At 38.3% G+C, this 16,675-nt stretch overlaps 1 protein-coding gene across 12 annotated transcripts in view; it reads left to right on the forward strand.

The window, feature by feature from the left end:
* Positions 1-16,675, forward strand: part of STXBP4 (syntaxin binding protein 4) — a 230,780-nt gene that overhangs the window by 132,317 nt on the left and 81,788 nt on the right. For all 12 annotated transcript variants that reach the window (XR_013177618.1, XR_013177619.1, XM_077164824.1 and 9 more), the window contains one exon: positions 11,324-11,500. Coding sequence is in view for 10 of the 12 variants with exons in the window: in XM_077164824.1 (XP_077020939.1) it covers positions 11,324-11,500 (177 nt within the window). In the remaining 2 variants the exon portion in view is untranslated. The remainder of the gene's footprint in view (positions 1-11,323; positions 11,501-16,675) is intronic.

The following is a 16,675-nucleotide window of genomic DNA, read 5'->3' on the forward strand; positions in this document are numbered from 1 at the left end:
CTTTTTTCATTCTTTTGCATATGGATATCCAGTTCTCTAGGCACCATTTATTGAAGAGACTGCTCTGTCCCAGGTGAGTTGGCTTGACTGCCTTATCAAAGATCAAATGTCCATAGATGAGAGGGTCTATATCTGAGCACTCTATTCGATTCCATTGGTCGATATATCTATCTTTATGCCAATACCATGCTGTTTTGACCACTGTGGCTTCATAGTATGCCTTAAAGTCAGGCAGCGCGAGACCTCCAGCTTCGTTTTTTTTCCTCAAGATGTTTTTAGCAATTCGGGGCACCCTGCCCTTCCAGATAAATTTGCTTATTGGTTTTTCTATTTCTGAAAAATAAGTTGTTGGGATTTTGATTGGTATTGCATTGAATCTGTAAATCAATTTAGGTAGGATTGACATCTTAACTATATTTAGTCTTCCAATCCATGAACACGGTATGCCCTTCCATCTATTTAGGTCTTCTGTGATTTCTTTTAACAGTTTTTTGTAGTTTTCTTTATATAGGTTTTTTGTCTCTTTGGTTAAATTTATTCCTAGGTATTTTATTCTTTTAGTTGCGATTGTAAATGGGATTCGTTTCTTGATTTCCGCCTCAGCTTGTTCATTACTAGTGTATAGAAAAGCTACAGATTTTTGAATGTTGATCTTGTAGCCTGCTACTTTGCTGTACTCATTTATTAGCTCTAGCAATTTTGTTGTGGATTTTTCTGGGTTTTCTACATATAGTATCATATCGTCTGCAAACAGTGATAGTTTTACTTCTTCCTTTCCTATTTTGATGCCTTGTATTTCTTTTTCTTGCCTAATTGCTCTGGCTAGAACTTCCAACACAATGTTGAATAATAGTGGTGATAGTGGACATCCTTGTCTTGTTCCTGATCTTAGGGGGAAAGTTTTCAATTTTTCCCCATTGAGGATGATATTAGCTGTGGGTTTTTCATATATTCCCTCTATCATTTTAAGGAAGTTCCCTTGTATTCCTATCTTTTGAAGTGTTTTCAGCAGGAAAGGATGTTGAATCTTGTCAAATGCCTTCTCTGCATCAATTGAGATGATCATGTGATTTTTCTGCTTTGATTTGTTGATATGGTGTATTACATTAATTGATTTTCTTATGTTGAACCATCCTTGCATACCTGGGATGAATCCTACTTGGTCATGATGTATAATTCTTTTAATGTGTTGTTGGATACGATTTGCTAGAATTTTATTGAGGATTTTTGCATCTGTATTCATTAGAGAGATTGGTCTGTAGTTTTCTTTTTTTGTAATATCTTTGCCTGGTTTTGGTATGAGGGTGATGTTGGCTTCATAGAATGAATTAGGTAGTTTTCCCTCCACTTCGATTATGTTGAAGAGTTTGAGGAGAGTAGGTACTAATTCTTTCTGGAATGTTTGATAGAATTCACATGTGAAGCCGTCTGGTCCTGGGCTTTTCTTTTTAGGGAGCTTTTGAATAACTAATTCAATCTCTTTACTTGTGATTGGTTTGTTGAGGTCGTCTATTTCTTCTTGAGTCAAAGTTGGTTGTTCATGTCTTTCCAGGAACCTGTCCATTTCTTCTAAATTGTTGTATTTATTAGCGTAAAGTTGTTCATAGTATCCTGTTATTACCTCCTTTATTTCTGTGAGGTCAGTAGTTATGTCTCCTCTTTCATTTCTAATCTTATTTATTTGCATCCTCTCTCTTCTTCTTTTTGTCAATCTTGCTAAGGGCCCATCAATCTTGTTGATTTTCTCATAGAACCAACTTCTGGTCTTATTGATTTTCTCTATTGTTTTCATGTTTTCAATTTCATTTATTTCTGCTCTAACCTTTGTTATTTCTTTCCTTTTGCTTGCTTTGGGATTAGTTTGCTGTTCTTTCTCCAGTTCTTCCAAGTGGACAGTTAATTCCTGCATTTTTGCCTTTTCTTCTTTTCTGATAAAGGCATTTAGGGCAATAAATTTCCCTCTTAGCACTGCCTTTGCTGCGTCCCATAGGTTTTGATATGTTGTATCTTCATTTTCATTTGCCTCTAGGTATTTACTAATTTCTCTTGCAATTTCTTCTTTGACCCACTTGTTGTTTAAGAGTGTGTTGTTGAGCCTCCATGTATTTATGAATTTTCTGGCCCTCCGCCTATTATTGATTTCCAACTTCATTCCTTTATGATCCGAGAAAGTGTTGTGTATGATTTCAATCTTTTTAAATTTGTTAAGACTTGCTTTGTGACCCAGCATATGGTCTATCTTTGAGAATGATCCATGAGCACTTGAAAAAAAGGTGTATCCTGCTGTTGTGGGATGTAATGTCCTATAAATGTCTGTTAAGTCAAGTTCATTTATAGTAATATTCAGGTTCTCTATTTCTTTATTGATCCTCTGTGTAGATGTTCTGTCCATTGATGAGAGTGGTGAATTGAAGTCTCCAACTATTATGGTATATGTGTCTATTTCCCTCTTCAGTGTTTGCAGTGTATTCCTCACGTATTTTGGGGCATTCTGGTTCGGTGCGTAAATATTTATGATTGTTATGTCTTCTTGCTTAATTGTTCCTTTTAATAGTATATAGTGTCCTTCTTTGTCTCTTTTAACTGTTTTACATTTGAAGTCTAATTTGTTGGATATTAGTATAGCCACTCCTGCTCTTTTCTGGTTGTTGTTTGCATGAAATATCTTTTCCCAACCTTTCACTTTCAACCTATATTTATCTTTGGGTCTAAGATGTGTTTCCTGTAGACAGCATATAGAAGGATCCTGTTTTTTAATCCATTCTGCCAGTCTATGTCTTTTAATTGGGGAATTCAGTCCATTGACATTTAGAGTTATTACTGTTTGGATAATATTTTCCTCTACCATTTTGCCTTTTGTATTATATATATCATATCTGACTTTCCTTCTTTCTACACTTTTCTCCATGTCTCTCTCTTCTGTCTTTTTGTATCTGACTCTAGTGCTTCCTTTAGTATTTCTTGCAGAGCTGGTCTCTTGGTCACAAATTCTCTTAGTGACTTTTTGTCTGAGAATGTTTTAATTTCTCCCTCATTTTTGAAGGACAATTTTGCTGGATATAGGAGTCTTGGCTGGCAGTTTTTCTCTTTTAGTAACTTAAATATATCATCCCACTGTCTTCTAGCTTCCATGGTTTCTGCTGAGAAATCTACACATAGTCTTATTGGGTTTCCCTTGTATGTGACGGATTGTTTTTCTCTCGCTGCCTTCAAGATCCTCTCTTTCTCTTTGACCTCTGACATTCTAACTAGTAAGTGTCTTGGGGAACGCCTATTTGTGTCTAATCTCTTTGGGGTGCGCTGCACTTCTTGGATCTGTAATTTTAGGTCTTTCATAAGAGTTGGGAAATTTTCAGTGATAATTTCTTCCATTAGTTTTTCTCCTCCTTTTCCCTTCTCTTCTCCTTCTGGGATACCCACTACACGTATATTTGTACGGTTCACATTGTCCTTGAGTTCCCTGATACCTTGTTCAAATTTTTCCATTCTTTTCCGGATAGTTTCTGTTTCTTTTTGGAGTTCAGATGTTTCATCCTCCAAATCACTAATTCTATCTTCTGTTTCTTTAAATCTGTCATTGTAGGTATCCATTGTTTTTTCCATCTTTTCTACTTTATCTTTCACTTCCATAAGTTCTGTGATTTGTTTTTTCAGTTTTTCTATTTCTTCTTTATGTTCAGCCCATGTCTTCTTCATGTCCTCCCTCAATTTATCGATTTCGTTTTTGAAGAGGTTTTCCATTTCTGTTCGTATATTCAGCATTAGTTGTTTCAGCTCCTGTATCTCATTTGAACTATTGGTTTCTTCGTTTGACTGGGCCATATGTTCAATTTTCTGAGCGTGGTCCGTTATCTTCTGCTGGCGTCTGGGCATTTAGTCAGATTTCCCCGGGTGTTCGACCCCACGGGTTGAAAGATTTTTCTGCGCAGTCTCTGGGTTCTGTTCTTCCTATCCTGCCCAGTAGGTGGCGCACGTGGCACACGCCTGTCTGTGGGTTCCACCAGCGAAAGTTGCTGTGGGTCCCTCAACTCTGGAAAACTCTCGCCGTAGGGGAGGTTCGGCAACCGAAGCGTCTTGGAAGAATGCCAGCCGGCCCGGGGTTCCAAACGCGGGGCGGGTCGCCGGCTGTCGCAGCACAGGAGAGCGTCCGGCCAAATTGGCTAGTCGGCCCGGGGCACCAAGCGTGGCGGGAGGGCGCCAGCTGTCGCAGCCCGGGAGAGTGCACTGCTCCCAGCCGACGGGGGAGTCACGTGTTTGGAAGGGATCCCCCGGTCACTGTTCTCCACAGTCTGGGGATTTCCGACCCAACTATCTCAGTTGTTCCGGGGGGCCTCGTGTGGTGGGGGCACCAGCCGCCGCGGCCTAAGGGGACCGCCTGTCCAATTCTACCAGCTGGCCTGGGAAGGTGGAAGGGAGGGACTCCGGTCGCTTGCTGTCCCACCCAGGAAAGCCCGTGCCTCTTGGTGATCTCACCGGAGCTGGTTCTCCCAGATAGTCAGCCGTTCCAGGATGGGGTACGCTGTCCCTTTGATCTCCCTCGTGGCTCCGGGAGCTGCTCTGTATTATCTCCACTCCCCCAGTAGTTGTTCTGGAGGAGGAAAGGTGAGGGCGGCAAGGCTGTCGAGGCTGGTGGCGGAGGAGCACGGTGAAGGCGGGGGAAGAGGGCACCGTGTTGGTTGGAGAGCAGCCGGAGCAGGAGGGGGAGGAGGGGGGTAGGGATGTCGGGCGGCTCGGCTGCTGCGGGGCGCGTGCGCCGCGCGGCGGTCCGGCGGAGAGAGAGAGGGGGTAGGGAGGTCGGGCGGCTCGGCTGCTGCGGGGCGCGTGCGCCGCGCGGCGGTCCGGCGGAGAGAGAGAGGGGGTAGGGAGGTCGGGCGGCTCGGCTGCTGCGGGGCGCGTGCGCCGCGCGGCGGTCCGGCGGAGAGAGAGCGGGGGTAGGGAGGTCGGGCGGCTCGGCTGCTGCGGGGCGCGTGCGCCGCGCGGCGGTCCGGCGGAGAGAGAGAGGGGGTAGGGAGGTCGGGCGGCTCGGCTGCTGCGGGGCGCGTGCGCCGCGCGGCGGTCCGGCGGAGAGAGAGAGGGGGTAGGGAGGTCGGGCGGCTCGGCTGCTGCGGGGCGCGTGCGCCGCGCGGCGGTCCGGCGGAGAGAGAGAGGGGGTAGGGAGGTCGGGCGGCTCGGCTGCTGCGGGGCGCGTGCGCCGCGCGGCGGTCCGGCGGAGAGAGAGAGGGGGTAGGGAGGTCGGGCGGCTCGGCTGCTGCGGGGCGCGTGCGCCGCGCGGCGGTCCGGCGGAGAGAGAGAGGGGGTAGGGAGGTCGGGCGGCTCGGCTGCTGCGGGGCGCGTGCGCCGCGCGGCGGTCCGGCGGAGAGAGAGAGGGGGTAGGGAGGTCGGGCGGCTCGGCTGCTGCGGGGCGCGTGCGCCGCGCGGCGGTCCGGCGGAGAGAGAGAGGGGGTAGGGAGGTCGGGCGGCTCGGCTGCTGCGGGGCGCGTGCGCCGCGCGGCGGTCCGGCGGAGAGAGAGAGGGGGTAGGGAGGTCGGGCGGCTCGGCTGCTGCGGGGCGCGTGCGCCGCGCGGCGGTCCGGCGGAGAGAGCGTTAATTCTTTTTTTAATTAATAAAAAAAAAAAATCTTATATGTATCATGGAAAACCAAAAAATGAAATGATCAAACACAATCAAGTTTAACCTTTCTTTTTAAACTTTGGCATTTTCTTCATTCCAGTTAGTTTTGATTTAATCTCATTTACTTGATAAATATCACAAAAGGATTTTTTTAATTCATATGTAAAGAGAGTGTAATGAATTGACTTGCTTTTTATTATGTGGTGTTTATCTATTTTGTGTTATGGTTGTTAACACAATTATTTAAATGAAATGTAGTTCATCATATTCCAATAAAACTGAAATCTTTTATGAAGAGCTTTCCTATGGGAACTTCTTACCTAATAAAGATCACCAAGAAAATTATTACATATGAAAAACAAAGCAGTCATTTTCATTTTTTTTGTTAACTTGGTTACCTGTTCATATTAGATAAGACCTTTACTCTCAGATAGCTTGTGCTCTAATTGGGCAATCAAGACCTTTTGACTTCAGAAAGTTAGATAATAAAATATTTGAATGAATGTTCAAGATAGCAGTAGGAGATATAAAATAGGATGCAATTAATAGCAGACAGGAGATATTATAAAAGATAAAGGGAAGGAGAGATCGTTTTAAACTAGAGTGGCCTTGAAAGAGTAGAGAAGGTGAACTCTGAGTGAGGTTCTGAATTGGATGAAGAAAAAAGCAGGAAGGTGTTCTCCCAGTAGAAGGAATGATGTGACCAAAAGCCCCGTGGAGGGGAAGCGCTCAGACTGGGAATTGTGGGAAGTTAATGTACTTGGATTGGGTGATCATGTAAGAGGTTCAAATGCACTACAACTGGACAAATTGATTCGGGAGGAAATAGTGGAGAAATGTGGAGTGTGGGAATTGAGGATTTGAGAATTTGTCATGTACCATTAGGAGCTTGTTACCAAATGTGGACCTGAGCAATATTTTAGGATAATTGATCATTCAGAAGTATGCAGAGTACATTATGTAAAGAGCAGAATAAGCTGGGAGATCATTTACGTGATTTTCATAGTACCCATGAATAAGATGATAAAGACAGGAATCAGTAATATGGTGGTGAAAATGGAAATTAAGGAATGGCTGTAAATTATATCATAAAGACTTCACAACGCTTCTTAACTGGTTAGGTAAGACGGTGGAATTGGGGATTGGATGTATGCATGTAGGAGAAGTGGGAAAAGAGAAAGGAGAGACTATACTTCAGAACTCTGTATAACATTCTGAGATTCCATTTTCTCTTCCAAACACATGCATGCTTAAGAGCTTTATTCAGGAGATCATCCATTGAGAGGTTTATTATACATATTTTTAATAAATCAGCTGTATAAGTGAAGGAAACAGAATGTAATTTATTTTTAAACAACTTTCTAAAACAGCCCTCTATACCAGTTGCCCTTCATCTTTTTCATAAGCTCTAATGGAACCAGGAAGGGTTTTCCGGTAAGTGGATGTAGGAAATTGATAAGAGAACTATTCTTTAGGGCTCGGTGGCATAAGTTATATTACACTACAACATATATCTTTTTGCAGTCTCCTTTTTCTCCTGTCAGCAGTTGGCATTTTGAAAGATTTGCTGGTTGGTTTAAGAATTACAGAACTTCTAAGGATTAGTGATGTATATGTGCTAGCCTAATTACAAACTTGCAACTGTAGTTAATGCTTCTTCCTTCTACTTTAGAAAGCTGACTTACAACTAGAAAGGAAAGGGTTTTATATAATGGCTGTTAACATTAAAAGAGATTGCACATTATGTTTACAAACAACTTTTCTAGTGTTCAGTAACTGGTATTTATAACTGAGTGTCACAGATATGCCCTGAATAAATTGTCTAGTCTAGCTCTCTGATTGCATAGTTGATTGCATATATTTTTCAAAAGCAGTAAAGACAAAGGGGAAAAACAACTGTGGCAGGAACTGTAAAAGTTTTGGTTTTTTTTTGGAGGGGGGAGCATATATTATATTTTGTATTCCAAAAATAAAAACAATAAAATATACTTAAAATGAAAACAGGACTGCAAATATATAAGATAGGAGTTTGATAAAGTATATGATTATCTTTTTCTTTCAGGATTCTGTGATCCAGTTATCCATGGCTTTTATTTCTTCATGATTTTCTGATTTTTCAACCAGTTCAGTAATCACCATCCATGTGCAGGGAGAGAAGAACCTTTCAGTTATGTCATATTTTATCAGCTGTGATTTTTAGGTTTTTTTAATTGTGAAATATATATTCAAAAAGCAATAAATTTCCAAGTACATTTTAACAAGTAGTTATAAAACAAATTTTAAAGTTTGGTATGGGCTACAGTTCCATAATTTGTAATAGTTTTTTTAACCTGCTTGTGAGAGCTGTTTTTACCTCATAAAGTAATGTTATTTCCATTGTATAGATGAACAAGCTGATCTTAGAATCAGACTTACACAGCCAGAAAATGGAAAAATCACAGATCTAAGATTCTGACTTAGGTTTGTCTCATTTAAACCTCATATTTCTTATTCTATATTTTTTTGCCTCATGAGGAAAACATGCTTTATTTGGTAAAATACATAGCATATTGTCCTCTCTCCAGGCTTATACTGTCCTTTATCAAAAAACAGTGATGTAGCTAAGTTCAAAACATTTGTAGCCTATACAGATTTTCATTAATGTGAATTACATTCTCTAAGAAGAATTTGGTTTGATCTTTCCTGAAGATTCATTGTGAAATCGTGAGGTGGAAAATCCTCATTTTGCAAGGGACAGTATGATTTGAAGGCTAATCATGAGCATCACCAAAAAAATGTGTCAGCAGTTTTACTAAATAATTCAGGATTCACTTCTAGGATGTTTGTTCATACCACTTAGAATTTTTTTTTTTAAATACTTATATCAGTTTTTCTGATTTTCTATTACTTCTCTTTCTTTTTTGTTACCTAACTTTCTAAACAGAATTAAACTCTACCTAACACGAAGTAAATCAATGAATTGAATTCAGCATTTGCCCTCGTAGGATTTCAGTCTCATGGTGAGGTACAAGGAAAATTCTAGCTCGATTGTCACTTGATATAGGAGGCTTTACAGTTATTTATTAGAAGACACCCCAGGAGAAAAAGGAAAAAATGCATTTATGTGATCCTGCATTGCTAAATACAGCATACTGCTTTTATCTCTTTTTTATTGCTTCCTCCAAGAGTCATCATTTCAATGCACTAATCTTTTAACCAATCATTGGTGAGAATTGGGCTAGAACTTTGTTAAAGGGTCACATTCACCAGCCTGACAGTTGTGCCTTTATGAAAGAAATGGCATTAATTTATTCAGCATTGAAACCCTGCATCTTTTACCACCAACTACATTTCACACTGTATTATCATCAGTGCACTAGAATGGCTATATAAATTCTTTCCAGATTCTTCATTTAATTAGCTAGTATTCTTTGAACAAAAATAAAAGTGCTGTTTTCATAAGGGAATAAAAGCTGCATGAAGTGAGTGTGAAGGAGACAAATCATCAAATTAGTTATTCTTCTTGCAGCTATGCAGAATTCTCTGCCCCTCCTCTTTCTCTTCAGAGGCATTTTTTTTTTTTTTTCTGGCTTGATCAAATGGAAAACGGAATGGTTTAATGTGTTTGCCTGTATTGTAATGGGCACATCCTAAGCTCAGCAGAGCTGGGCATTGATGATACTGTCATCTATAAGTGGTTTTTTTTTTTTTTTAATTATTTGAGTTGGACTATGGCATAGTACCCAAGAGTATGACCTTTGGGTTTGTGATCTTGAGCAAGTTACTTAAGCTTTCTGTGCTGCAGTCTCCTATCTCCACTTATCTAAGTCATATCTAACCTTCTAGCTGAGCCAGAAAAGGAGAAAAGAAGATGCTACTTTTACCATCTTTATTTTCAAGACATGGTTTTCAGATATAATAGCTGCTAAGTATAAATTGTTGATGATGAACTATCCTGCTTTCTCTACTTTCAAACTCTACTTAGAATCTGTCCACTCCACACCATCTCTACCACTATCACCCTTGTCCAAGCTACAATCCCCTTTTGTCTACTGACTTCCTCTTCTCCCTCCTTTCACCTTGCCCTTCCCTACAACCTGCTCCCAACATAGCAGTGAAAGTAATCCTCTTAAAATTTAAGTCAGATCATTTTCCTTCTCTGCTTAAAACTCTCCAGTTACGTCCCACCTCACCCTGAGTAAGTCAAGGTCTTTACAATTTGTGGCCTACAGAGCCCCTTAAGATCTGCCATTCCATCCCCTCCCACACTGGCCTCCTTGCTGTTCTCTGAAGATGCATGACACAATCCCACCTCAGGGCCTTTGCATAATCTATTCCGTCTGCCCAGAAGTCTTCTTGTGAAATCTGCATAGCTCTATTCCACCTGCAGGTCTCTGATCAAATATCACTTCAATGGAATTTCCCTGATAGCCTCTAATTTATCTTCTGTGTTCCTTAACTAATAAATTATCTATGTCTTCCTGTCCCAGGGTACAAACGGCAGGACTTTTTGTCTATTTGGTGCTGTATCCCCAATACCTGAAAAGGAATGTGACGCATAATAAACATATAGTAAATAGTTATCGAACCTTAAGAATGTCTACATTCCTAACCTTCCCTGCATTTCAAATATATTTAGGCTCAAAAAAAGCAAGTATCCTGTAACACTCCATGAAAATTAAAATAGCCATGAATGAATATTAACCATGGCAGTCAGTGCAGAAAGTTCCATTCTGGAGAGGTTTCTGCACCAAGTAAATAAAATAGAAATGGTTTACAGCATAATAACTGCTGCATTAAATTATATCAATGCCCTAGGGGACTGTCTTTGACCCAGCATCAAGGCATATTTTGAGAAAGCAAGTGGTTTGGGCCATCTTATCCTCTTGCTAAAGTGGAGAGTGTAGCTAGTGTGCGATTTTTGTCATTTAGAGGTAGAGGGGCATGGTGGAAAAGCATTAATGTTTTAATAGAGGTCAGTAGACTTGGGTTCAAATTCTGGCACTGCCATGTGTCCTTGAACAGATTATGTAATCTTGCTGAGTCTCTGTTTGCTCACATGTAAAATGGGTTTGATAATGCCTTTCTCTCAATGTTGTTCTGAAGATTAAATGAGAAAAGATAACATAAATCACTTGAGACGTATAATAGATGATTAATGAATACCCTGTGGGTCTTGCACCCTACAGAGATAGCTACGTATTTTGCTACTGAATTCTGCCTTTAGGCTTAAATCAAAATAGAGAAGTAAGCAGTTACACTGATATCTAGGAGAAAGCTCTGGCCTCTGGGGCTTAGTTCATGGAAAAGCCTCACAAAACTTTATAAATCTGTCAGCAGTATCTGATGAAGTTGTAAGAGCTCTCCTAGAACATGAGAGCTACCACTTACTTGAGTTTTACAGTAGCCTACTCTTTATTCTAATCTGTTCTTATTCTTCTATTCTGTTTTCAGTTCTTTTCTACCTTCCTTACTTTCAAATGTTATTCTAGATATATAAAGTTAGAAGTTCCATACCGAAAATTATCTAGGAAATCTACAAAGGAAAAGTAATGTTACGTAGCTACTCCACATAATAAAATAACACAAATATTAATTTTCAGATTGAGAAGTGTAAAACACATGCTGATAAAGCTTTTGGAATTTACAGAGTGAGGAAAATATCATTTAAGCTGCTGAACTATTTTTTATGTATGTGTGTTTTTTCATTGACTCTTATTTTATAATCTTTTAGGAAGCTAAAGCTGTAGCTGAAGAAACAAGAGCCCTACGAAGTCGAATTCATCTTGCTGAAGCTGCCCAGAGGCAGGCACATGGAATGGAAATGGACTATGAAGAAGTAATCCGTCTGTTAGAGGCCGAGATTACAGAGCTAAAGGCTCAGCTTGCTGATTATTCTGACCAAAATAAAGTAAGCAAAACCATCCTCTCCTAGTTACCATGGTTTCCTTGCCGTTGCCATGTATCCTGTTTTCATTTTCTTTTCATCTGCACTTCTAAACTAGGTCAGTGTTTGTAGTCTATTATTCAACGATGGGATGATGTGTCATGATGGGGTAGGAGCCTTCCTCTATCCAGATAACATTGGGATGGAAAAGTGTGCGGCCCAAATTTATTTGGGTCATCAGTCAATGTTCTAGAGCTCAGGCCTTAAGTCTGGATGAAGTTAGCATTTAATTGATTACTTTGGTTTTCTCCTTTTGTTTTTAAACTGTCTTTTGGGGACAGGAGGGCATAGGGATAGGTTTTGTTGTTTGATTAGAGCACACAAGGAAGTGTGAAAATTAAGTAATTTTTGCCCCAGGCCCAAAATAATTAATGGGTAGAAAGTGAATTTGAGTTTAGTTGTTTGTTTTTTAAGTAAGGTGCACTAAATTAGGCTTCAATAGGAAGACCTTCCAATTGTAGTAACAAAACTCTGAATGTTTTTCTACGACAATATGAACCAATGATTTTTTCTTATAATTTTAATGAAATATCCTTCAACGACTGTTATGAAATATACATCTTTACTTTGCTGAAATAAGGTTGAAAATTGTACAAGTAAATAGATATGTTAGAATGTTGTTGAGTTCACTTGTATACATGATAGGTCTCTTTCTGGAATCCTATCAGTTTTCAACAGAACAAAAAGAAATTTTTAATAATTTATGATAATTTAAAAACAGCTAAATACTTTAAATATGCCAAGTGGGAATGAAGCTAGTTTTAGAAAAGCAAAATATAGAAGAAAATCTGAACTTTCCTTTCTTTAGCTCTTAAGAGTCACTAACATATTTCTCACATCTGTCTTGGAGACTGAATCATATTGTACACTGAAGACGTGTTCAGGTCCCAGCCCCTGGTCCTGTGGGCGTGAACCCATTTGTAAATAGGACCTTTGAAGGAGTTATTACTTAAACTGAATGAGGGTGGGCCTTCATCCAGTATGACTGAAGACCTTATATGTCAAAGAAATTAGACACAAAAAAGCCATGGGGAGCAACCAGAAGCCGGAAGTCAAATGAGCAAGGAGGGGAAAGGAGAAGACACCCCCTGTGCACTGCCACGTGACGGAAAATCCAAGGACTGAGGATCATCAGCAGCCAGCCCCAGAATACCACAGTTTTCAGAGGAGAAGTCTTGCTCACAACTCAATTTTGGACTCTATTTGGTATTTGGAATAAACTCTCCTTGTTTAAGCCAACTCACTATAGGGTATTTGTTCTAGTAGCTAGGACACAAGGTCAGCTTAAACCAATTGCAAAAGAAGACGAATGTTCCTCTCTTTTTTATTTTTTTTTATTTTTTAAAAATGTTTTTTATTTTTAATGATATATATTCATATATCATGTACTCCTCCAAAGTGTACAATCAATGGTTTACAATATCATCATCATTGTAATCGACTTTGTCTTTTTTGTGAAAAATAACATATATACAAAAAAACAAACTTCAGAGCACATAGTAACAGTTAGTTGTAGAGCAGATTTCAGAGTCTGGTATGGGTTATAACTCCACAGTTTTAGGTTTTTATTTCTAGGTGCTCTAAGTTACTGGAGACTAAAAAAAATATCAATATAATGATTCAGCATTCTTACTTATTTGTTAAAACCCTACCTTCTCTGTATAACTCCACCATCACCTTTGATCTTTCTCCCAACCTCTCACTCTTGATAGTACCACAAGTCAAAGACAAAAACCTATTACTTGAAAAAGCAGTAAGATTCAGGAATATTACATATATTTTATTTATTATTTTTGAGCCAGTATTTTCATTCTAAAAATTATTATATTTATTATTTTTGAGTCAGTATTTATATTCTGACTAAATATAAAAACTAAGTTATCCTGTGGTTATCTCATGGGATAACAAGTCATTTTAACCTGAAATTACTTGAAAATATGTTAAGTATTTCAAAATATTAAAAGTACATTTTAAACATAAAATTGCTTTTGGAGGGAAAAAGTCAACAGTTTTAAAAATGCCTTCTTTTTAAATGATAAAACTTTCAAGGAATTCACACAGGTTCATTCAATTTTTTTAAGAGCTTAAAGTATTTGTACTTATTCTTTCTGCTCTTAGCTGAGAAACATTTTTTGACCTAAGTTGTCTGGTAATCTTTTTTTTTTTAATGACCAAAACATTTACTTAACAAAAAAAAATTACAATAGCAGAGAAAATAACAACAATAATAATAATAATGACAAAGAAATTAAAAGAAGTGGGATTCAGGGTAGAAAAAACTGCAAAAGCTTTGGTCCCTAGGAGACCAATACTCTAGCTGAGCTGCCTTAGCTCCTGGCTTAATGGGGGTCTCATGTCATTCTTTTTAACAAGACCATATGCTAAGCCACTGATCTGTCTCTGGAAACAATCTTCTTTTTCAAAGATGAAATGTTAGACATTCAAATCTCAACATTTCCCCAATCAGATACCAATGGAGAGAGAGAGAAAGAAGACTTTAAATTGTTTGAGATAGTTTAAATAGACATTGATCAAGATGTTAGAGGATTTGAATTCAAATATTCCTTTTTAAAATGCAGCTTATTTTTATTGCAATGTTTTTATTTTTATTATAATTTTCCCTTATATTATCTATTTACTTATTTACATGTTTATTTTTTAATCTAATCCCAGTTTAAGAAATAAAACACCCCCATACTTTTGAAGACCTATGATGTCCTTTTCAGTTGCATTCCTCTTTCTTGTCCTCAGAAGTAACCTCTTTTCTCGATTCAGTGTTAATCATTTCTTGATGGTTTTCCTACCTATGTGTATATATATACCCTTAACAACATGTTGTTTAGTTTTATCTGTTTATCAACTTTGTATAAATAGAAATAGGCAACATGTGTTATTCTAACTTATTTTTTTTACCCAAAACTTTTTTTTTAATTCATCCATTTGAAATTAATAGCTAGTTCATGCCTTTTCATTATTTTTGTACTTGAATGTATTTATCCATTCTGCATTTGATGAACAGATCAATTGTTTCTGTTTTCTTCCATTATGAACAACTGTTGCTAAAAACCCTTACCTGCATGAGTACATGCATACATGTTGCTAAAAACATTCTTGCCTGCATATGTGCTGTGTGTGTATGTGTGTGTATTGGGGGGAGGGAGTGTCCTGTTCCATGGGTGTAATAGTTTCTCTTGAATTCATACCTAAGAATAGAATTGCTGGGTTGAATGATAATTGCATGTTCCATTACCTCTACTAGGTAATACCTCCTTGTTTTCTTAAAAAGGTTTAAGCCAATTCCAACCCCCCCTTTAGTGAATAAGAATTACCATTACTACACATCCTTTGCATTCTTTTAGTTTTTGTCAATCCTATAGATGTCAACAGTGTATCTTGTGGTTTTGATTTGAATTTCCTTGGTGACTAATGACCTTGAACCAGTGATGTGCTGGGGCCAGCTGGCACTGGCTCACCAGAACTGATTATATATCTCTCCTCTCAATTTCATGTTCAATGACATCAGGTTGGTAGCTTAAAATCAGCCATAGTGGGGTTATTTTCACTCCCTAATGTTACAAACCAGAGCTTCCCCCTCACCCCCCATAATAGCCAGTTGAGCATATTTTTTATGTATTTATTAGGCATTTGTGTTACTCTTTGAAAGGCCTCTTCATATCATTTGACCATTTTTCCATTGGGTCATTTGTTTTTTTTCATATTGATGTATAATGATTTTTTGTAAGTTATGTTATTAAACATAGTTATTTTATTTAAAATTAAGTTATATTATTTAAAAATCTCCCAACATAACTAATTTTCATGTAATCAAACATATCAGTCTTTGCCTTCATATGTCTTTTTAGAAATCCATCTCCTTCTGAGATAGAAAGATATTTGTTTGTATTTTTGCCTCTGAAAGTTTAGTTTTGACTCTCAATTTACAGTTCTGATCCTTCTGTAATTTTGTGGCATTGTATGAGAGAAATCCATTCCTTCCTCCTCCCTCCTTTCTTTCTTCTATATGAATAACTAGCTATCCCAGCACCTTTATTGAAAAGCACTGTTTTCTTCATTGAGCTGTAAAACCAATTCTGTCATATATCAAGGTTACGTCTGTTTATAATCTGTCTGTTGGTTTTATTGGTCTGATTTAATATTCTCATGTGAATAACACACTGTGTTGATTACTAGAGCTTTTAAAGTAATTCTTAATATCTGGTTATTCTCTACCTAGTTCTTTTCTTCAGAATGGGTTGGCTATTTATGACCCTTTGATCTTTTATATCTATTTTAGACTCAGCTTATTAGTTCTATGGAAAGTTAGGGGGGAAAAAGGAATTGTTACTGAAAGTGCATTAAATAGAATTTCAGAAGTTACGTATTTATGATGGAGTTTTTATTTATGAACACCACTAAGGCACAGAAAGCTTAATTTCATTGTGGCCAAGAATCTAGTCTATAGGATAACAGCTCTTTGAAACTTGTTGATGTTTGTTTCATGACTTCCTATGTGGTCAGTTTTGCAAATGTTCAAAGTGAGTTTACAAAGAATTCTGCATTTGTTGAATGGAGTGGTTCTATATAGTCCATTAAATGAGGGTCCTTAATTATATAATTCAGATGTTCTCTAGTCATATTAATTTTCTTTGCTTGAGCCATTACTTACTGAAGAAAGTTTGTTAAAATCCTCCTAGTGCTTTTTATTTTTCTTAAAATATTTTGAAGTGATGTTATTAGGTGCATAAAAACTTAAAATATTACCTTTTTTATTTCAGAATGCCATGACTTTACTTAAATCTAGTACTCTTCTTTTCCCCTTAATGCCTATTTTGATTAATATTGAAAAATTAACACTAGCTTTCTTTGTTCTGGATTTACATCTGAATTTTTTTTCCATCCTTTTACTTTTAACTTTTTATTGTCTTTATATTTTGTGTCCGTGGTAAACAATACATGGCTATAATCTTTTCCCAGTCCAACTAATCTTTGGCCTTGTGGAAAGACCGTTCCTTTTACATTCTTTTGTATGCTAATGCTTTTTATTTTTTATTTTATTTTTTGGGGGGGTTCATGGTTCAGAATCGAACCCGGGTCGACCACATGAAAGGCGGGCATTTGCTCATGCTTTTGGTTTCATTT

This window comes from Tamandua tetradactyla, chromosome 6 (genome assembly GCF_023851605.1).
Source record: "Tamandua tetradactyla isolate mTamTet1 chromosome 6, mTamTet1.pri, whole genome shotgun sequence".
Classification (NCBI taxonomy): domain Eukaryota; kingdom Metazoa; phylum Chordata; class Mammalia; order Pilosa; family Myrmecophagidae; genus Tamandua; species Tamandua tetradactyla.